We start from the raw sequence: 20,027 nt of genomic DNA, 5'->3' as shown, positions 1-20,027 counted from the left end.
CCTCCCTCGGTTCCAGAGGGAGCCAAGCCCATGTATCCTCGTTGTGTATAACATGGGTTTCCACCATGGCGGAGCCCACATCACATCTACACAAGACCTCGCAAGACTACTTCTTCGTCGAATCCTGCGCCACAATCCCTCTAACCCAAACCGCCACCTTCTCCGCCACGGGGACGCTGTGTCTAATACAGAAGCCATGCGACCAACCCTCCCTCTCATCAATTTCCATGATTGGTTTCCAATTCTCACCCACACCCTCAATTTCCTCCACACCACCCGTCCCGAACCTACCGCGATTGTTCATCAGCGCGTCTCGCGTCGAATCCGCTACCCAGTGGTCTTTGCGAGCAAACAGGAAGCGCAGAAGGGGCCGGGGGTGGGGATGTGTAGTCGCTGGCTCAGCGGCCGATGCTCCCCATATCTCCTCATCCCAAATGTCAGTGTCGATTTGGAACATCTCGTCGCGCGCCATGTGGAGCGCTTGCTGGATGCCATGCGGCGATTTGACAAACGAGGCGGTGGTGTGAGCTGCATCAGGCGGGAAGTCCATGAACTTCGCTACTAGTGTTGCCAGGAAGGATATGGGGAGAAACATGGTTATGAAGCTGACGAACAAGGCCGCAAAGACTGAGAAATTGGAGTTCTTGAGAAAGGGCTGTGTGCGCACAGATGATTAGTATTTGGTTTCTCAAGTCTGTGGAGTGAGACGAGTGTGAATTTTCAAAAGAAAAAAAGAAAAGATAAACGCAAAAACTTACAGCAGCCTTCATCCCACTCTCACTCCTCGCAATATCCACAACAGTAGGAAACAAACCCACAGCCCCAACAATCCTCGTTTCGAAATCTTCGCCCGCCATACCATGCGCCCTCAATCGACGAATCACCTCCAACGAGATATAGGCGCCGACGGAATGTCCAACAAGTATAACTCTTACATCTTTTGCTCCCTGCTCTTTGACTTCCTCAACCAGCTCAGTAAGCTCATCCTCGCAATGGCGAATCTGATCCTGCAGCCCATAAGGCGGCTGCTTGCGCCACTTCATCGTCTTGATCTCCGCACTAGTCATCTCGAAGCCGGACAAACTCCTCGAATAAACCTGAAACTCCACGTCGCGGTCAGAGGCCGTGTCATGGCTCAGCAGGCCGTACAGGTGGGTCAGAAAAGTGCGGTAGTATTCCACGAGTCCAGGGTTGCCCGTGATGAAGTAGATGATGTATGTCCGGGCCGCGGATTTCTTGCCTGGCTCTGGCGGCGTCCGGAGGTGGATCTGTGATACAGGCGGAGAAGACATGTTTGCTTTTTTGACTGGCAGACTTTGTATTTCGGGGTTTGCAGGAGCAAAAGGAGCTGGAGAGCGATTTTATGACCGCCATTTGATATCTCGGTTGCACTAGGCTCAACCTAGGTTCAGAAGACGGCGCTATGCTGACTACGGCATAGCGCGGTTGTACTGCATCTAGACCCTTGGTAGAACGAAGATCTACCTACCAGTGACCAGTCATGTATGCTATCCTGAACTTTTTCTCCTGGCAGTCTTAGCAGTGGATCAAAAATACATTCAATCGAATAGAACGGGCTTCCAAAATTGCCGCTCGCAAACGATGGGAACACAGTGAATGACTAAAAGATTGTCATCTTACATACTGTATAGTTAATTTAATTCCAAAGATCTATCATAGCTATTCGGGTATCATCGGTTCCACTGTTTATAACTCTTTACAGGCTCCGAGCAACATAATGTCTACTTTGTCCAAGTCCAAGTCCAAGTCTACTTTTTATTAATACGATCGTCACTCTGCTTCCTTCAAAAACAGCTCCAAAACATCCACCATTCTTTCTTTCCTGCTCGCCTTCTCTCTCTCTCTTCCTCCATTTTCCCAGCGAAGCAAGCAGTCTGCGAATACAACCGCATAGTTCTTCACAATGAGCTGTCGAAGTGCTACCTCGGGCACCTTGCTCAAAGTTTTTCTCCTGACCTTTGCTTGAGGACTGGACGGCATTTCTAAACTTGCTCTTTTCGAATCTGGTCTGGGTCTTGATGCTTCTACAATCTGATTCGCAATATTTTGAAGGAAGGAAAGAATGAGTAGGAAGGTGGCGTTGTGATTTGGAGCTGTAGCAAGGACTTCAAGTATAGCCATTTTCTCGTCGTCGTCTTCAAAGGCAGATGGAGGTTTAGAACGTTCGCGTCGCACAAGCGCTTCCTGGAGTTTTTCGAAAAGAGTAGGCGTTATGACACCGTCTGTGAGACTGGTCAGGAAGGTGACGAGTACTCCAGCTAGCATCTCAACACGCTCTTTACTGCGTGTTTCTGGGTAAAAAGCTTCAGAAAAAGGGCGATCGCAATCCAACGCATCATATATCTCGGCCAGCTCATGTTCCCTCTCCTCTTGGTCGCTCCGATCCTTGACAAATGGCCACCCTGCATTGTCCTGCCAAGGAGCCCTTTCATCCTCATCTTTTGTCATATCCCATTCGGCCAACGTACGTTCCGTCAAGTCTTCTATCGCCTCGGTCAGCCGGAATATTTCCCGAGGCACGCTCCATTTTACCTCGCCACGAGCTGGTATCTGGTGCTGCAGCTTTCTGATACCGCCCTCAGGGACTTTGATCAGCTTATCGATCGACCGTGCAAGCGCCGAGGGTAACCAATGTGCGCGGATTGGTAGAAAATGGTCCCGCCCATTCTCAACACGTAGGACAAGAATCTCGTCAAGGACTGCATCTCCTTCGTTCAGGTCGCGAACGGAGGTTAAGCTTTCAATTTTGAGTTTCAATTCGATGTTTAGGACATCTGCCGGGGCGAGAGTGTAGTACTGGTGTATGTCATCTGGCCTTGGTTTGTCGAGCTTGTCTGGCTCCTTGTCGAACATGACGCTGAGCCAAGGGGGGAAAGGACCGGCAGGCTGGTCCTTCTCTACTGGGCGGTCCGCGAAACCAAACGTAGCTGGGACACGCCCTGTGTTTGCAATCGTAATGTTACGTCTGGATGATTTTGCAAATTTGACATCCCCAAAATCCACGCCCTCGAAAGCGCTCTCTGTCTTGTTCTGGTCATCAGGCAAAGATGAACCAATCGCACGTTCTACAGCTACTGCAATGGATGGCCGGCCTTCGTTCTCATGACGGTCGATTTCGCGAGCTATCTCACTGTGGATGGCGGTCTTGAGTTCAGGTACAACAGCATCATATTGCAACTTGAAAACAGCGTCTAAAGGCTTATGGTCTGAACTCAGCACACGCATATGGGTCGTGTAGTACTCGAGTAGTATCTCAGCCTAGTCAAAGTACAGTCAGTCACATATCTCTTGAGTTATATAAGCAAGAAATGGCGAGGTGCATTTGCCTGCAGGCGGGTTCTAGTGCACATACAGAAAGATTGTCTTTCGTTTTGATTGGTTCAGGTTCCGGGTCCTCAGCTTCATCGTAGTCGTCATAAGTTTCGCCGTCCGTATCTGGGTCGTATTCGTACATGACATCGTAATCTCCTGGCACGTCCATTCCTTTCAGCTTCATCTCCTCATCGTGTTGACGTGCTGCTTCCCGCTCCCTAACTCGCGTCTCATACTGCTCTTTGGCCGTTCGAGTCCGATAGATGATGCGATCACACCAACTGGGACAGCGCCGCTTTTCGCTCGAGTCAAACACGCCAACTTTCCCAATATCGTACTTGTACGATGGTAGAAAGCGGATAGGCGCTTCTTCCCATCCATCATGGAAAGCCTTGCCGGATTTCATCATCTGGTGCAATTCATCATGTGGCAGTAAAGACGAGATGGTAGTTTGCAGTGACGCTGGGTCAAGTTCTGGGGGTATGGGCACACTGTCCGTGGTATCGTCGGGTTGGTCTGAGTCGCCGACTGAGTTAGTGGACGTTGACGGTCTGTCGTCGCCCTCTGGGTCCATGTCTTTGGTGTGCACAGTGAGCAGACGGCGTACATCGTCGCCCGGCATGCCGTGGAGACGATAGTTCAGATCGCCAAACCAGAATGCAAAGTCCTCGTCACCAAGACCTTCGCCAGTGCTCTGTGACGAGCCTAGAACATCCACAATAGGATCGAAACGTGTCCGAGATTCAATCTGTGCAGCATCCCAGTTCCTCCGCTCCAGAGATGCCTTGTCGGCGCCGGCTGCAAGATGGGAATTTATGAAGACAAGACGGGTCGTCTCACCCAGGACTATGCGCGTTGTCACTGCGCCCTTGTTCCCCATGTAACCCATCAAGCCAGTACCGACGCTCGTAGTGCTGACGTTTTTGATCTGAGGCAAGACGTCTGGAGAAGCATAGATGACCAAGTACAGACCAATCAGTTGCTGCTCGGCGACTAGCTGGTAACCGGTGGGCAGAGCAACCTCGACCGACGCCTTCCACTTGTTTGCGGTAGAGGGATCGGTGTAGGGTCTCAAGGCCTCTGCAGGGGATGTGATGTCGACAATCTCCTGCAGGCCGAGGACATATATGTCGATGTCTTCACCGGCCGGTAGTGCCCCGGAATCATGGTGTGGAACCGTGGGCGCAGATGTGCTGTGTCGTGCCTCTTGGGCTGCGACGCTCTCCCTACCGCCTTTGCCATGATAGCCCGGGTCCGAGACCCCCAGGCCAGCAAGGGCCTCTTCAACGCCCTTGGCTTTGACAAACCACTTGCCAACGTCCTGTTCGGTGCCTTTCTGCGCGCCTGTGTTCCAAGAGCCTACTTTGATGCGCACCTGGCGGGGTCGTGTGTACTCGGCTCGGCGGTCATACAGTGCTTGGGCGAGCGAAGTTTGCTGCGTCGTGATGGAGGCCACACTTGGATTGCGGGCATCAAGGAAGGCGCCCGGGATAGTCGCATCCAGTCGCTCGGTGGAGCGCACCGAAGATGCGTCTGGCGCCATGTCAGGGTGAATGTGCAGAGGGTGCGGATGTGCGCGAGTGAAAGCGAAGTCAACCCATACTGCTGACTTGCAACTTGCTTGGTGCGATTAAGCGGGCCGTTGAGCCACACTGTCCCTGTGAGCAATGACGATGGTGAAGGGGCGGGTAGTGCCATAGTGGCTAGTATGTCGCAGGCCCAAGCTTCTCGTCCGTGACAGGAGCTACATGTGAATACTACCCACTTGCGGAATCGCCAAGTTTCTGAGGATAGCAAAACGCAATAGTACAACCAACAATCGACAATCGACAGCAACATGCCGCCTCCCCGTAAACCCCGCGCCAACCAGCCCCAACCGCCGCCGCAGCCATCCGACTACGAGACAGACGCGCCGCCTGCCGTCGACGTGCCCCTCCCACCTCGGCGGTCCAACGAGGAACTCAACCTCTCTGTCCTCCGTCGCATATATCCAGAGGTCCGCGCTATTGAGCACGTGACTCCCTATGCAGCGCTGTATACATTTAGTCTCGAGACGCAGCAATGGGAGAAGATGGGCGTCGAGGGCACCCTCTTCATTTGCCAACTGACGCCCTCACCCGTGGGTGCTGAGCGATACTGCGCCATCATCCTCAACCGCCGCGGCCTCGACAATTTCTACGAGGAACTCACCAGCAGTGAGAAGATGGAGATATCTGATCCCTATGTCATCATCCAAGGCGAGCACGTGTACGGCATATGGATTTTTGCCGACCCACCGCCTGCCTCGACGGCCAACTGCCGCGTCGAGACTGCCGCCAAGATGATGGACATTGCTGACCGCGCAAAAGCGAGCCGAGAGGCATTGGGGCCGCCTGCCAGTACCATGGCTCGTCCTATTGAGGCAGCTTTGTCTACGCCCATGGGTCGCCAACTATCCTTACGAGAGCTATTCGGTCAGCAACGCGAGCAGGATGCCGACTTTAGCATTCACAACCACACCGGCCATCCCATGCCGAGCAGCCACTACCCACCACAAGGCTACATGTCAAATCCAGCTCCAGCGCAATCAGATGTGCTAGGCCAGCTGTTTAGCAAGGCGAAGCAGAATCACAACGGACTGGGCTGATGTAATCTTTGTTCTCAGACTTTACACGACATACAACTCAACATACACCGTACCAGCCGTCTCGGCCCTGCCGAATTTGGCGCATTATACAAACGCACCAATAAGACAAGAGCGTGCGCACGACCGGGAGCTGATGGTCAGTTGTCACATATATCCTGTTTGAGGTTGTATGGCATCCGTCCATATCTGCATCCTTCGCTGGCTTGCCTTACGTGAAGAAAGAAACCGGGGGCAAATTATCTACACCCTTTTATCTATTCAGATATTGCATCTCGTCGCATGGCTAAAGGACTATTAGTATGGTGCGATGCAAAATGGCTGCAGTAGCAGATGCCAGCGATCAACAGCGCTGAACTTTCGAGGCACATGTGTCTCCATGTTGAGGCGGAGGCTATCTTGCGCGTCTGTCTCTTTACCATAGATTCCTAAATAGATACCCCATTATCAATTTTTTTGGCGCATCTTCTCGGCCTCTGATTAGCATAGCTGCAAGTGATCTCATCCTCGACCCCTGCATTTTACCCCACGGCGGGGTAAGGTAATGCGCGCCCAAGAAAAATATTCAGGCGCAACACAGCAAAAGATCACGACCAAACAAACCCCCATTGTGTCTCAATCACGCATCATGAGCGAACAATTACGCGTTCTTCTCGTCGGAAACGGCGGTCGCGAACACGCCATTGCGTGGAAACTTATTCAATCGCCCTCGGTCGCCCACATCTATGTCGTCCCCGGTAACGGCGGGACCGCAACACTCTCCTCCAAAGTTAGCAATGTTTCTTCTGTAAAAGACACGGATTTCGCCGGCCTGGTCAAGTTTGCGAAAGAAGAAAATGTCAACCTATTAATACCAGGACCAGAGGCACCGCTGGTCGCAGGCATTGTCGACTACTTCCACGAAAATGGACTGCAAAACATCAAGGCCTTTGGACCATCGATGAAGGCAGCGACAATGGAAGGCAGTAAGACATTCAGCAAAGACTTCATGAAGCGGCAGAACATCCCCACAGCCGCATACGAGAACTTTAGCAAATACGAAGACGCAAAAGCATACCTCGACACCATTTCTCACAGCGTCGTGATCAAAGCCTCTGGTCTTGCGGCCGGAAAGGGCGTCATCATACCGCAAACCAAAGAAGAGGCCCACGCAGCACTCAAGGACATTATGCTAGACCGGGAGTTCGGCACTGCGGGCGATGAAGTAGTCATCGAAGAGTTCCTCGAAGGCGACGAACTATCCATCCTTACATTCAGCGACGGCCGCACAATGAAATCACTCCCCCCTGCACAAGACCACAAGCGCATCTTCGACAACGACCAAGGACCCAACACGGGTGGAATGGGGACGTATGCGCCGACTCGCATTGCACCCAAAGACGTGCTCGAGCGCATCGACAAGGACATCCTGCAGCCCACCATCGACGGCATGCGGAATGAGGGCTTCGAGTTCAAGGGTGTTCTTTTCACGGGGCTTATGATGACAAAGAATGGCCCAAAGGTGTTGGAGTATAATGTACGATTTGGCGACCCAGAGACACAGAGTTTGCTCGCGTTGATGGAGGGCGACCTCGCTCAAGTCATGGTGGCGTGTGCAGAGGGCCGGTTGAAGGATGTACCTGTCAAGGTATCTGAGCGCTCAGCAGCGACGGTCGTGGTTGCTGCGGGTGGGTATCCAGGCAGTTATGCAAAGGGCACGCCCATGACGCTTGATCCTGTGCCAGAGGGTGAGTACTTGCCTTGTCCATTTATAAACTGTCATGGGTAAACTGACTGGTAGCTAGACGTCGTGTTCTTCCACGCCGGAACCTCCTTCTCGGACAACACGCTCAAGACGGCGGGTGGTCGCGTTATCGCATCGACAGCTACGGCGCCAACGTTGGAGGAAGCCGTCGCCAAGGCATACAAGGGTATCGAATGTATACATTTCGAGGGCATGCAGTTCCGCAAGGATATCGCTGGGAGGGCGTTGAAGAAGTGAAGACGGGGTTAAGGACATTTGCATGGCGTTCAAGGTTGTATACCAAAACTGCTCTCAATAGAGCTGATGATTTGGATAGTATCCGAGTTAAGATGGAATCAATTCAGCTTACTGGGTAAGCGGTATTGCTGACTACAAGACTATAGCGGTACTAAAGGAAATGCGGGGTAGCCATATCAATAGCTAGGTCCTGCTGGAGGTATATGGAGGTCCTCATGACACTTCAAGTTCTTAACAAGGCTACCAGATGAGGTGTTGACGACACATACACGTGCTAATTGAACCTCCAGGTACGGACAGAGTTAGCTGGGGATCGATCCATAGGACATATCTTAACGGCTACCTACCTACCTACCTTGCCGCGACTTGAGTGATATGACCCTTACCTTGGCTCCATACATGTAACAGACGTATGAGAGGTCTACTTGATAGTAAAGACCAAGAGCAGCTTCGGGTGCCTAGGGGAGCATTTGACCAATTGATACGACCGGGACTTGGAGCTACTGCTAGCAGCTAGAGCCTAGTGTTTCTTGTCCTTTTTGTCTTTCTTTTCCTTCTTATGTTTCTTCTTGTCAGGCGAAGCACTATCGTCTTCCTTCTTCCGCTTCTTGACTTGAATGTCCTGTTCGGTTTTGTTCGTATCTTTTGGCTCTTCAGCAGCAGGGATAACCTGCTGGTCAGCGTCTTCTTTAGTTTTGGCCTTCTCTTCCTGTTCTTTTAGTCGTGCTACCCTTAGCTCATTCTTCTGCCGTATGGCATCCTTGAGCACAGGACTGTCTCGCTTCAGTGCATCAGCAGCTGCAGCAACTCCAGCCTGAACCTTGTTCTGCCCATGTCCACTACCAAGCCACTCGTCCTTGTATCCCCAGCCGGTGAGGTAAATGCCAATGTAATAGCACTGAATGCTGTTCTCGTCGTAGCTCATCGGCTTCTCTTCCTTTGTGATGAGCTTGACGTCTTTGCCAAGAACCAGCCTATTAAGCTCGTTGCGCGCTTGCGGGTTCTCAATGATCTTTTCTCGGAAGCCCAGCAGTTGTGGTGCCCATAGCTCGGTAAGCCATGCTTCGGCAGTCTCGAAGCCGTTGTCCGGGTCTGAGAGCACAACGGCGGCGACATATGCCTCGACTATGTCGGCAACTACCTTTTGGTACTGTTTGGAGGTTTTGTCCCACATGGCGCGGTGCTTCAGTCGATCTGGAAAGCCATAGGCATGGGAGAATTTGCCCAGGGTCGAATTCTCAACGAGGCGTTCGCGCCACATGCACAACTCGGGCACGTCAACATGCGGAAAGCGGTTGTAGAGAGCGCGGGAGGCAATGAGTTCAATGTAGGCGTCACCAAGAAGTTCTAGACGTTCGTAGTCTAGGCTGAGATCTTGACCCAACGCGGAGCCAGGGATGCTTGGGTCGAAGATGGCGGATCGATGGGTGAAGACGGCTTCGTGGAGGTGGGGTTCGCTAATGGGAGGGAGAGGCGGCAGGTCTTTGGCGGCGCGGACTTTGCGGTCTACGTAGTCAGGTATGGCCACCTTCACAGCCTTGTCAGGCCGTTTCTCGTCGAGTTCACGCTTGGCGTGTGAGGAAGTCGTGTTGTCGCGGGCGCATAGCAGTCGGCGGAGCTCGTTGGCGTGGTGGAGAGCTTCTTTGTCTGCACCACATTTTGTCTCGTCGGCAACGAAGCGATCCAGCAGTGCGACGAGACCTGTTTGCATGTCTTTTGAGGAAAGCTCAGGCGGTGGTGGATTGCGATGCTGGGGCTGATGTTTCTTGGCATTTTGGTCGCGACCATAGTGGTTAAACCCCCCGCCGCGTTTCTGCGATGCCATGATTGTTTTGATGTAGAAGATGTTGGCGGATGTGTTGATGAAATTGTACACGGGCGGTTTGCGACGCTAAGTTAGCTGCGGGCGCCAAGGACACCTCCGCATCACATTTCACTCTTGCCCGCAATTGCGCGCCAGTGGTATTACAGTCGCAGTCGTAGTCGCAGTTGCCATGGCCGTCGCACGGCATCGCGTTCTGGACCTCATGAGGGTATGGAATGGCTGATGTTTGCTTTATATCACATGACGTCTTGCTAATAAGTGTAGGTCCAGTGCAACGTCTTCAACACCACCTACAACCCCGAACGCCTTCGTCTCGGCTCCCGCATCCTCCACCAGCGCCTCAAAGGTCCCGCAGTGGCATCCTACTACCCCCCGCGCATAGGAACGATTAGTCAATTGCGAAAACTCTACCCGGAGCACCAGATTCTAGACGAAGAGGAGGAAGACTGGCTAGAGCACTTGAACGTTGCAAAGTCAAGAGGAAAGAGTCCGCCCAAGAAGAAGAGGACAGCTGCCGGTGAGCGCCGAATTTAAACACGTTTACATACAATCGCTAATTCTGTGTAGAATCAAAAAAGTTCAACAAGAGGAAGTGAGCAGAGCCAGAGCAGCGCCACCGTCACAGGGTATTGTAATTCTAGTGTACAACACATGGTTACTTACATGTACCATGCATTCACATCTTCTACAACTTGCTTTGCACCTCTTTCGCTTTCCACTCACTTGCAAATTCCTCATCCCACTGTGTTTCCACGCTTTGATGATGGGGTAACACTTGTGCATTCACCTTGTGATGCTCTACGGTACAGTACGTCGTCTTGCCATCAAGACTGGTCATTTCGCCACGAACCATGGCCATCTGCTTCCCCACACTCATGACTTTGCTGTTCAGTCGAACCTTGATACCGATCGGAACTGCCTTGAGGTAGGATATGTTGAGCGATCGCGATACTCCGGCCATGAATTCCCAGGACCGAGGACGGGCAAGCGGACAGAGGGCGGCTGTAGTAGCCATGTCGAATATGACGCCCGCGGCCCCGCCGTGCATGACATCTACTGTACTTTAGCTGCGGTTGGCAGATAACGCGACAATAGCTTACCATTCAGGTTGGAGAAGTTTGGTGTCATGTCGAGTTCAAAAGTCACGCTTCCATCGAGGCTGGCATCCACCAGCTTCAGGCTTTCCATGACTTGCCGGTCAAAGTCCTAACCGGAATTTAGCATCTGAAGAGTAAATCAAGCATATCTTGCCTTACTGAATGGCCTTGCGGTCTACGAGCTTCAAGCAAATCGTACTTTTCGAAAAGGGCGCGTACCGCCGCCATGGCCTTTTGCTGATCTGCTTTAGAATTACTCATGGCGCAAGTGAATGATGCGGATGCCCACGGCGAGATTTGCTGAGAAACAAGTCAATATAACATTAATGTCAGTAGTCTAGCTGTCCGGAGCAACTCCGTCGGCATCGTCGGCTGGCCGCCATGGTTGGTGATCGACACAAATCCACAGCCTCGGCCCCCGGACTCAATCATGTCACCCCCATAGGGATAACAATGTCACTGCTCTTCTTCGCGCCGTATCCATATCAATAGCATTTCTATTACAACCACGTAGCCGTGACTGCACTAATGGCGCTGACTACCGCGCCAAAACCGACCTGTCATGGCCTGTCATCAAGGTAATTTGCGCTTGTCTGACAGCACCGCCCTCGGTCATGGTTCCACCTCATAGCGCTCAAACTGTTTCACGACGGAGCCACGACGGACGAAGGCGGCCTTCTCGATTTACACTTACAGCTTGCGCACCCGCCACCAATGACTACAAGATACATTCTGGCCTAATTATAGCCGACTAACTAAATGAAAGCTTCATAATCCGACCTGGATTAGATTACCTCCTTTCGCTCCCACTGCTTTTACCCAGACAGCTGTCGTTGATTAGTTCCGTCCACGTTTCCATTCGCGCCTGCGCGTCAGCCGCCATCTTGCCATTTACATTTTGAACTTTGACTTTTTGTTTCGAAAATGGCCTCACAATCTACGCCAGTGTCTCCGCTATTGCGGAAGAGAGTATTGAAGGTGCTCTTCATTTCGCTGCTGCTTGACCTGGTACGTCATCCATAGTCGTGTGCGACCATGTGTCTTACCCGGGCTGACACGCTACCAGATATCCTTCACTTTCATCCTTCCCCTCTTTCCAAAACTCATCGAGTTCTATCGCAATCATGAGACTGGAGACCCAAATACCATCCTGTCCAAGATCCTCGCCGGGCTCAACGCGTACAAGAACTCGTTCGCCAAACCCATAAACTCGCGCTACGACATCGTCCTGCTCGGCGGCGCTCTCGGCTCGCTCTTCTCCCTTTGCCAGGCCATCGCCTCGCCTTTCATTGGCACCCTCTCCGACAAATATGGCAGGCGCACGGCGCTGCTGTGGTCAATGGTGGGCAACATTTTTAGCGTTGCACTATGGGTCGCAGCTACAGACTTTCGTACCTTTCTTGCAAGTCGCGTCGTCGGAGGCTTGAGTGAGGGCAATGTGCAGCTGGCAATGGCCATTGCCACTGACATTAGCGACGACAGCCAGAGAGGCGCAACAATGGCGCTTGTGGGTGTATGCTTCAGCATCGCCTTCACCTTTGGACCTGCACTGGGCGCATACCTTTCCACCCTTCACATCATGGACAACAACCCGTTCGCCATGGCCGCCGGCTTCTCACTCTTCCTGATTGTTTCCGAGACCATCTATCTCTACACGAGCCTCCCAGAAACGCTACCGTCAGCGAACGCATCCCAGAATGGCTCTGCCAACGGACACGCAAAAGGCATCGAAGCACCGAAACCCCGCGCGCGCACAAACTCGCATACTCTCCTGAACGCCACACATTTCACCTTCATCCTCTTCTTCAGCGGCATGGAGTTCTCGCTCCCTTTTATGACATACGATCTCTTTTCTTACCAGGCCAAGGATTCCGGTCGCCTGCTTGGCTTTATCGGCCTTGTAGCTTCTCTACTTCAAGCATCTGTAGTGCGACGTATGCACCCTTTGAAAGTTGTGCAGATGGGTGTCATCAGTTGTACGATAGCTTTCGTCATGCTGGGCAGGGTACAAACACAGGGCGCCCTATACGGAGCAGCTGCACTCCTGGCTGTAACAAGTGCCACAGTTGTTACTGGCCTCAACAGCCTCTCGTCATTCGAAGCGAGCGCTGACGAGCGCGGCAACAAGCTTGGGAACCATCGAAGTTTTGGTAAGCGCTCTTGTACAAATCGCACTCGTCTCACAATACTAATGCTCAATAGGCCAGATCGGTCGGTCGCTCGGTCCCCTCATATTTTGCACCCTATACTGGTGGGCGGGTCGGGAAACTGCATACGCAACCGGAGCTGCTGGCATGGTCGCCGTCGCAGCATTGGTCTTTGGAGGACTCAAGGTCCCACCTGGAACTGAAAATGTAGGGAAGAAGGAGAAGAAAGTAGCATGATACGGACATGGTATAAATAGGATATATGGGGGTATGAAGAAAACACGATTAGTCTCAGAGCAGACGTCGTCAATGTACCGCAATTTCCACGGACCCCGCGGTCAAGAAGTACCGCTTGTTTCCAAAATCAAAATCAGCAGTCGATATCAAAGTCGACGCATCATGCCAGCATTTGTCATGATGAGCTATTTAGGTCTTCTTGTTATCCGTAATCCGTGGCCTCGAGGCTTGAACCCGAGCAATGGCATGATACCAAGGTTTCCGAAAGCCGCTAGATCATACCTCGCCTCCGAAAGGCTTCTGTGCGCCATTCATGCCTATCGTCCATACGTAAACACGCTAAATGATCCCCGCACTACCTACGCGTCATGTCTGGACAAACCTCGGCATCTTTTTAGCTTCCCATCGGTTCCGGAAGAGATACCGTCAAGGACCATGGAGATCACTCCTGAGCGGTATGCTCCCTGATCATTTTTACTTCTACCACCCCGTCCACATAACTTGAACGATAGCGATACACAAGATAAAAGTCGAAATGGATGCAACAGTCGCTGCTGCATCAGTAGCAGCCGTAACCAGTGTCGCAGCATACCTCAATGCCAAATATCACATTGCGCAGGACATTGACGCAATAAGGTCCAGAAGCAAAGTTCAGAAGTACTATAGCCAGCTCGGTACGAAACTTGACATCTCCAAATATCACGAAATATCACGAAGAAACTGGAGCGCGTCTTGTATGTGCTAACTCACCACAGTGAAAAATAGACGCGAATGTCCTTGGTACGGATTCGCGCCACAAGTCTCGAAACACCGCAACAGCCTATGCATCTGGACCCGCGAAAAGTCCTACACATGGCAACAAATCCACGATCGCTCCGTCCAATGGGCAAACTTCTTCCTCGACCAAGGTGTGAAATCTGGCGACCTAGTTGCTACCTGCCTCATGAATTCCGCAGATTTCATGGCGATTTGGCTCGGCCTGTTCTGCATTGGTTGTGCACCGGCACATCTAAACTACAATTTGAAGGGAGACGGGCTGGTACATTGCTTGAAAGTTGCCGGGGCAAAATTTCTTCTTGTCGATCAAGAAGAGGGCTGCATGGAGAGATTTGAGAGTGTCAAAGAAAAAGTAGAGGAGATGGGCGTTGCCGCATTCAGAGTGGATGGAGAATTGCTGAAAACTGTTTATGCGGGAAGTATCAAAGTCCCTGGGGACGAATATAGGGAGAATGTCGTTGGAAATGACCCTATGTGTCTATTGTACACATCAGGAACAACAGGGCTGCCTAAGGCAGGCAAGTACACTGTTAGTCGGTTCCATGACCGAGGGAGCCCGGACGAGCTCCCTTTTAATCAGAAAGCTGGACCAGACGGGGACCGGTGGTACGTCTGCATGCCTCTATTCCATGGCACCGGCGGCATTTCTGCCATGAGCTCGTTGACTTCGGGAGTTAGTCTCGCTATAGGTCGTAAATTCTCCGTTAGTACATTTTGGGACGATATCCACGATTCACAGGCCACAATATTCGTCTACGTTGGCGAGACAGCACGATACCTACTTATGGCTCCACCCCATCCTAAGGAACGGGATCACCGGCTGCGCGGAATGTTTGGAAATGGCCTGCGACCCGACGTCTGGGATCGATTCAAGGAGCGCTTCAACGTACCCGAAGTCATTGAATTCTTCAATTCTACAGAGGGAGTACTGGTTATGGCCATCCATAGCAGAGGCCCTTTCACAGCAGCGACGATCGGTCACACCGGAGCTATCCTTCGACAAGCTCTCAAAAACATATGGGTGCCTGTAGCTATTGACCCGGAAACCGGCGATATGATACGCGACCCTAGAACTGGTTTCGCCAAGCGCAACTCGTACAAGGAAGGTGGGGAGATCATCGTTGCTGTACCCGACGAGAAAGCATTTGCTGGATACCACAACAATCCTCAAGCAACCGCTAAGAAGTTTGCAAAAGATGTGTTCAAGAAGGGAGACTTGTACTATCGATCTGGGGATTCGTTGAGACGGGATGATGATGGGCGTTGGTACTTTCACGATCGCCTTGGAGATACGTTCCGATGGAAGTCGGAAAACGTTTCCACCGCCGAGGTAGCAGAAGCTTTGGGTAAGTATCCAGGTGTCGATGAAGCTATCGTCTACGGCACGCTTGTCCCGCGCCATGACGGCCGCGCTGGCTGCGTAGCCCTACGCCTCCGCGATGGCACCAACCCAGAGAGCTTCGACTGGAAAGCGCTACTACAATACGCGCGAAGTAAGCTGCCGAGATATGCGGTGCCAGTCTTCGTGCGCTTGGTGCGGGAGGGCAGCAATACGGATAATCAGAAGCAAAACAAGGCACCGTTGCGAGAAGAAGGCATCGAGTTGGACAAGTATGGAAGCAAGGTTGCGGGTGGTAATGATGATGTTGTCATGTGGTCCAAGCCGGGCCAAGACAGATATGTGAGATTTACAATAGAGGATCTAGAGGCGCTGAGGGCCGGAAAGACCTTACTATAGAATGTCCGAGCGGCCAATAGATTGAGGATTCAGCTGAAACCTCATTTCTACCATCCTGCTGCATACGACCACCTCGTTCTTGTACCTAATACCTCAGGTGCCCTTGAAAACGTCCTGGAGAAATCGCACAATGCCATCCATGCCCTCGGGCTCATTCAGCCAGTGTCCCCCATGATCAAAGCAGTCAAATTTGACTTGGATGCGCATCTCTTCCAGCCTCATCCTCAGGTCCTCCCCATTCTCAACCGGCACGACCTGGTCGTCCTTGCAATGCTGCAACAAAACCGGCGTCTTGGTCACAGCCTGCGCTCGCCCAGGGACGTGCATCACAGAGTTTAGCTCTTCTGCCAACGGCAACCATCCACACAGCCCCACGAACCCGCCTACTTGCATGCCCGACGCCAAGAGTGAAAAGATGCCAGTAGCACATCCCTGACTTATTCCAGCCAAGACCACATTCTGCATACCGACTATCTCAATCTCGTGCCTGAGGATCTTGAGGACCAGATCCACGCTTTGCCATAGACCGGGCTTTTGTCTCTCTGGGTCTTGTTGGGGATGTTGGGGAGTGGCCATGTCGAACCATTGTGTTTCACCCGTTTCTTTTTCTTCTTCATCTATTCTTTCCTCGGCGGTGGAGACTGGCATGTCATCATCGTTGTCATCCTTCTGGGGGAACCGAAACGGGGCTCGAGGGAATATCCATTTCACGCTAGGAAAGATGTCGGTGAAGAAGCGGGATGAGCTATCCTGGGATTCAAAGACTTCTGAAGCAAAAGTTTCGGCGTCGCTGCCGCGGCCGTGGAGGAATATCACGGTGTGCTTGTGGGATATCGTTGGCGGGATGATGTGTGGGGTGGATACATTGGTCATTTTGGGGAGCTTGGGGGGTGGCGGGTTGGGTGAGCTGGGTTGGGCTAGGTACATGCTTGTGGTCCGGGACAGGCTAGAGTATTGTTAGGTCGAGTGGCAATAATCTTGGTATAGAGGGTAAGAAGCGCATCTGAGTTGGTGATTAAGATGGAGGCGCGCTTGCCGCTGGTGTCTCGTTTGCATGCAATCGTTCTTTCGGGCCTTTGTCCGTCGTCGCTCACATCAACATTTGACTCTTTCCTGCTATTGAAGAGAATACTTTGGTATCAGCCAGGAGCTTCTAGGGGATGGGCCTTGAGCCTATAGTTAGGAATCTAATCAATCCTCACGCCTGATGCTAAAAACTATGTTTAGGGCAGAGAAGATTACGACTAAACTGAGCGGTATTAGGTCATGCCCGTGCCATCACCCACGCCGCTCCAAGCGAGCGTCAACTTTTATACCATTCATGTGGGCCGGATATGTCACGCCCTATCACCAAAACCACGATAGCGTCTTGTACACCAAGACTGTAGAGATAAAAAATCGCTTGATAAAAGGCCCGATATTATTGGTCAGCTTTCGAAAAGTACCATGATGGTGTCGCACCAAATTACTTCCCCTCCGCCTCGGCTGTGACCCACCTCATAAGCGGACGGAAATATGTTCCGTTCGTTTTATGATCGCGCTGGCTATACACCTCTGAACAGTATGGCAGACCTCGAAAAGCGGCTGGTTCGCAAGCTCGGTAAGTTAACGTCACAACGTCCCTGGCGCATTTGCGAATCTAACCCACAGCAGATTGTTTTATCTTGGTTTGGAAACCCACTAGTTATGACGCGTAAATCGGTGGTGACTGACGTCGTGTCAGGTATATTGCTGTGCTGCTTACTTTTTCAACTACCTGGACCGCTCCGCATTCTCCAATGCCTACGTATCCGGATTGAAAGAGGCGCTCAATCTCCAGGGAAACCAATATAGCGTCCTGCTTTCAGTCTTCACTGCAGGTGCCTGTGTTGGGCAGATACCTCATGCTCTGATCATACAAAAGGTCCCTCCGCGTTTCTGGCTTCCATTTACTTTGCTAGTATGGTCCGGTCTCACCATGTGCTCGGCAGCCTGTAAGACCTATGCCCAACTCTGCGTGGTCCGCTTCCTGCAGGGATTCTTCGAGTCGAGCCTCTATAGCGGCACAATCTACATTCTCGGATCTTGGTATACGCCATCGGAAATTGCAAAAAGAACTGCCATCTTTACTGCCATTGGTCAGATTGGCAGCATGTTTGCTGGCGTAATGATGACAGCCATGAATGAGAGCCTCCATGGGCAATCGTCGCTTGCAGGATGGCAATGGGTCTTCATCATCAGTATGTACAGCTTTAGTCACTGTTGTTTAGTGCTGATATCTCCAAGATGGTGCGATGGGAATACCGTTTGGCATCTTTGGTCTGATGTTCTTCCCCAACCTCCCTGAATCCACCAACGCGCCATATTTCACCAAGGAAGATATACAGTTTGCACTGGATCGACTACCACCAAAGCGAGACTGGAGCCATGATATTGGCCTCAAATCTCTTACAAAGCGTATACTCGCTAAACCGGACGTCTACATACTCACCCTATATTCGATCGTTGGCTCTGCTTTGGAAGCTATTGTCTTGCAAGGTCTCTTTTTGCTCTGGCTCAAGGCCAACGTTGAAAAGTTCCCGTCATATGCCCCCACAACATACCCGCTAGGTATTCAAGCTGTCGCCATTGTCTCAAACATTGGCGCCGGCTATGTCATAGACATGACCAATCGTCGCATACCCATCGTCATCGTGGCTGGGGTCTTGCAGCTACTCGTTGCAATACTCTTACTCGTTCCGACACTCTCGACGGCCGGGACATTTTTTGCCTTTTACCTGGCAGGAACATCGTACATGGTGAATCCGATAATGTATGGCTGGGCTAGTGTCATTTGCCGGCGTGGTGGCGATGATGCTTCACGATCTGTGATCCTCTACATTATGAGCATGGTACAGTCGATTTTGTACACCTTCTGGGGTGTCGCGTTGTACCCAGCTACTGATGCGCCTTATTGGCGAAAGGGATGCATCACCATGATTGTAGTTGTGTTTGCATTCTTCGGCACGACAGCCGCGATGCAATGGGTGAGTATATAGTGAACCCAGCCTCATGTCGGTATTGATTGGACTAACGTGGGCTACAGCTGGATAAAAGAACCGAAAACCTGGACAGTGAGGTGACCGAGGACTTGACAATCGTTGGGGAAATAGCAGCAGACCGGAGTAAGAAAGACTAGTCAGTAGACGAGACATGAACCATGTCGTCCATCAGCAAATCTCGCGCACAGGTCAACCTAGGTGTCGGCTGGTGAAGCTAGCCATTCGGAGAATATACTAGGTCTATCGTCGTCGTTGTCATTACTTTGCTGTAGAGCCTCATTAGGATAGCGGAGGCAGGTCCGGAATTTAAACATGTTACTATCATGATCCTAGAAATGAAGAACGGTACCGAGTCAAGCGCCATGGCCTTTGCCGGAGACGCTCAGGGTCCAGAACGAGATCAATACTCACACAAGGTTTGAGTAAATCGAAAGCTGCACAAGAAAGTCGATTGGCCGAGGATGGAGTTTGTGTTCTTTTGGACCAGGCTGGACAACGTTGGAAGCTTTACGTGCTGCCCCGCCTAAGCGTGGAGAGCGCACTGCCGACGTATACGATTAAGTGGTGTCTTGACATGGCTGCTCTAGCAAACTCTGTGTTGGCTAGAGGGTAAAAAGGAGGATTCCACATGTGTGTACTAATGAAACAAGTTTCCTTCTTGTCGCCCTGATTTGGGGATGACTTGCAAGAACCTGCTTGAACTCATTCAAGCATGAGCGAACAGACACAGGGTTTTGCCCCAATTGGTGTGGTGATGTCCGGTGGCAATGCAATTGGAGCACAGGACACGTCCAGACAAACATGGCAGCGGACCCTGAAAGCGGGGCCGAGGTCTGTGATTAGGGGCTCAGAAAGACAGAAGGTATCCTTGAAGTCACAATTGAAGTTTGAGTGCTGCTGACGAAGCCAGTTTGCCCCCAATGCCTGCACTCAGAAGGCAGTGAACCCACGATGCACAGCTTCACTCGCCTGGGGCACGTCTGGGGTAACCTACCCATAGCTTTGCCCCCGTCACAAGTTTGCAAAGGTAACATACGATAGTCATGTATAGGACCGCGCCGGCGATTCACATAGCCGTGGTGCCGTTGTCGAACGTGGGGCGACAGGCCTAAGGCTGCGTAACGGGCGCCTTGGCATTGCGCTCTTCTACAACTCCCTCTGTATCAGCGTGGCGCAAGCTACCAGACAACTTGCCAAACGATGTTTGATAGCAAAACTCAATCTCAGCTCAATTCCCATGTATACCTGT

General features: G+C 51.7%; 12 protein-coding genes across 12 annotated transcripts; 6 read left to right on the top strand and 6 right to left on the bottom strand.

The window, feature by feature from the left end:
• Positions 1-106: 106 nt before the first annotated feature.
• PtrM4_016100 (DUF2305 domain containing protein) lies at positions 107-1,292 on the bottom strand (the record flags this gene model as incomplete). Its single annotated transcript, XM_001931511.1, has 2 exons — positions 107-655; positions 759-1,292. The coding sequence occupies 2 exons, from the start codon at positions 1,290-1,292 to the stop codon at positions 107-109; spliced, it is 1,083 nt and encodes a 360-aa protein (XP_001931546.1).
• A 499-nt stretch (positions 1,293-1,791) lies between these two features.
• PtrM4_016090 (Phosphatidylinositol 5-phosphate phosphatase) lies at positions 1,792-4,876 on the bottom strand (the record flags this gene model as incomplete). Its single annotated transcript, XM_066103211.1, has 2 exons — positions 1,792-3,279; positions 3,374-4,876. The coding sequence occupies 2 exons, from the start codon at positions 4,874-4,876 to the stop codon at positions 1,792-1,794; spliced, it is 2,991 nt and encodes a 996-aa protein (XP_065965413.1).
• Positions 4,877-5,170: 294 nt separating this feature from the next.
• On the top strand, positions 5,171-5,959 carry PtrM4_016080 (DCP1 domain containing protein; the record flags this gene model as incomplete). Its single annotated transcript, XM_001931510.1, has 1 exon — positions 5,171-5,959. The coding sequence occupies one exon, from the start codon at positions 5,171-5,173 to the stop codon at positions 5,957-5,959; it is 789 nt and encodes a 262-aa protein (XP_001931545.1).
• Positions 5,960-6,584: 625 nt separating this feature from the next.
• On the top strand, positions 6,585-7,937 carry PtrM4_016070 (PurD, Phosphoribosylamine-glycine ligase; the record flags this gene model as incomplete). Its single annotated transcript, XM_001931509.2, has 2 exons — positions 6,585-7,683; positions 7,741-7,937. The coding sequence occupies 2 exons, from the start codon at positions 6,585-6,587 to the stop codon at positions 7,935-7,937; spliced, it is 1,296 nt and encodes a 431-aa protein (XP_001931544.1).
• Positions 7,938-8,443: 506 nt separating this feature from the next.
• On the bottom strand, positions 8,444-9,762 carry PtrM4_016060 (Rnc, dsRNA-specific ribonuclease; the record flags this gene model as incomplete). Its single annotated transcript, XM_066103210.1, has 2 exons — positions 8,444-8,457; positions 8,523-9,762. 2 exons carry the CDS (start codon positions 9,760-9,762, stop codon positions 8,444-8,446), a joined length of 1,254 nt encoding a protein of 417 aa, XP_065965412.1.
• Positions 9,763-9,964: 202 nt separating this feature from the next.
• PtrM4_016050 (mitochondrial 37S ribosomal protein mS33) lies at positions 9,965-10,358 on the top strand (the record flags this gene model as incomplete). Its single annotated transcript, XM_001931507.2, has 3 exons — positions 9,965-9,970; positions 10,027-10,279; positions 10,330-10,358. 3 exons carry the CDS (start codon positions 9,965-9,967, stop codon positions 10,356-10,358), a joined length of 288 nt encoding a protein of 95 aa, XP_001931542.2.
• An 89-nt stretch (positions 10,359-10,447) lies between these two features.
• Positions 10,448-10,777, bottom strand: PtrM4_016040 (thioesterase family protein; the record flags this gene model as incomplete). The annotated part of the gene is made up of 1 exon (XM_066103209.1): positions 10,448-10,777. One exon carries the CDS (start codon positions 10,775-10,777, stop codon positions 10,448-10,450), a length of 330 nt encoding a protein of 109 aa, XP_065965411.1.
• A 38-nt stretch (positions 10,778-10,815) lies between these two features.
• PtrM4_016030 (uncharacterized protein) lies at positions 10,816-11,120 on the bottom strand (the record flags this gene model as incomplete). The annotated part of the gene is made up of 2 exons (XM_001931506.2): positions 10,816-10,968; positions 11,019-11,120. The coding sequence occupies 2 exons, from the start codon at positions 11,118-11,120 to the stop codon at positions 10,816-10,818; spliced, it is 255 nt and encodes an 84-aa protein (XP_001931541.2).
• A 663-nt stretch (positions 11,121-11,783) lies between these two features.
• Positions 11,784-13,243, top strand: PtrM4_016020 (AraJ, Arabinose efflux permease; the record flags this gene model as incomplete). The annotated part of the gene is made up of 3 exons (XM_001931505.2): positions 11,784-11,867; positions 11,926-13,009; positions 13,062-13,243. The coding sequence occupies 3 exons, from the start codon at positions 11,784-11,786 to the stop codon at positions 13,241-13,243; spliced, it is 1,350 nt and encodes a 449-aa protein (XP_001931540.1).
• Positions 13,244-13,778: 535 nt separating this feature from the next.
• Positions 13,779-15,758, top strand: PtrM4_016010 (CaiC, Acyl-CoA synthetase (AMP-forming)-AMP-acid ligase II; the record flags this gene model as incomplete). Its single annotated transcript, XM_066103208.1, has 2 exons — positions 13,779-13,977; positions 13,999-15,758. The coding sequence occupies 2 exons, from the start codon at positions 13,779-13,781 to the stop codon at positions 15,756-15,758; spliced, it is 1,959 nt and encodes a 652-aa protein (XP_065965410.1).
• A 93-nt stretch (positions 15,759-15,851) lies between these two features.
• On the bottom strand, positions 15,852-16,631 carry PtrM4_016000 (esterase; the record flags this gene model as incomplete). Its single annotated transcript, XM_001931503.1, has 1 exon — positions 15,852-16,631. One exon carries the CDS (start codon positions 16,629-16,631, stop codon positions 15,852-15,854), a length of 780 nt encoding a protein of 259 aa, XP_001931538.1.
• Positions 16,632-17,273: 642 nt separating this feature from the next.
• Positions 17,274-18,915, top strand: PtrM4_015990 (UhpC, Sugar phosphate permease; the record flags this gene model as incomplete). The annotated part of the gene is made up of 5 exons (XM_001931502.2): positions 17,274-17,358; positions 17,412-17,425; positions 17,482-17,977; positions 18,024-18,763; positions 18,823-18,915. 5 exons carry the CDS (start codon positions 17,274-17,276, stop codon positions 18,913-18,915), a joined length of 1,428 nt encoding a protein of 475 aa, XP_001931537.2.
• Between the last annotated feature and the right edge of the window lie 1,112 nt (positions 18,916-20,027).

The sequence above is a fragment of the Pyrenophora tritici-repentis genome, chromosome 1 (assembly GCF_003171515.1).
Source record: "Pyrenophora tritici-repentis strain M4 chromosome 1, whole genome shotgun sequence".
NCBI classification, from domain to species: domain Eukaryota; kingdom Fungi; phylum Ascomycota; class Dothideomycetes; order Pleosporales; family Pleosporaceae; genus Pyrenophora; species Pyrenophora tritici-repentis.
The sequence above is the reverse complement of the archived record's forward strand: the minus strand, read 5'-3'. Positions and strand labels throughout refer to the sequence as shown.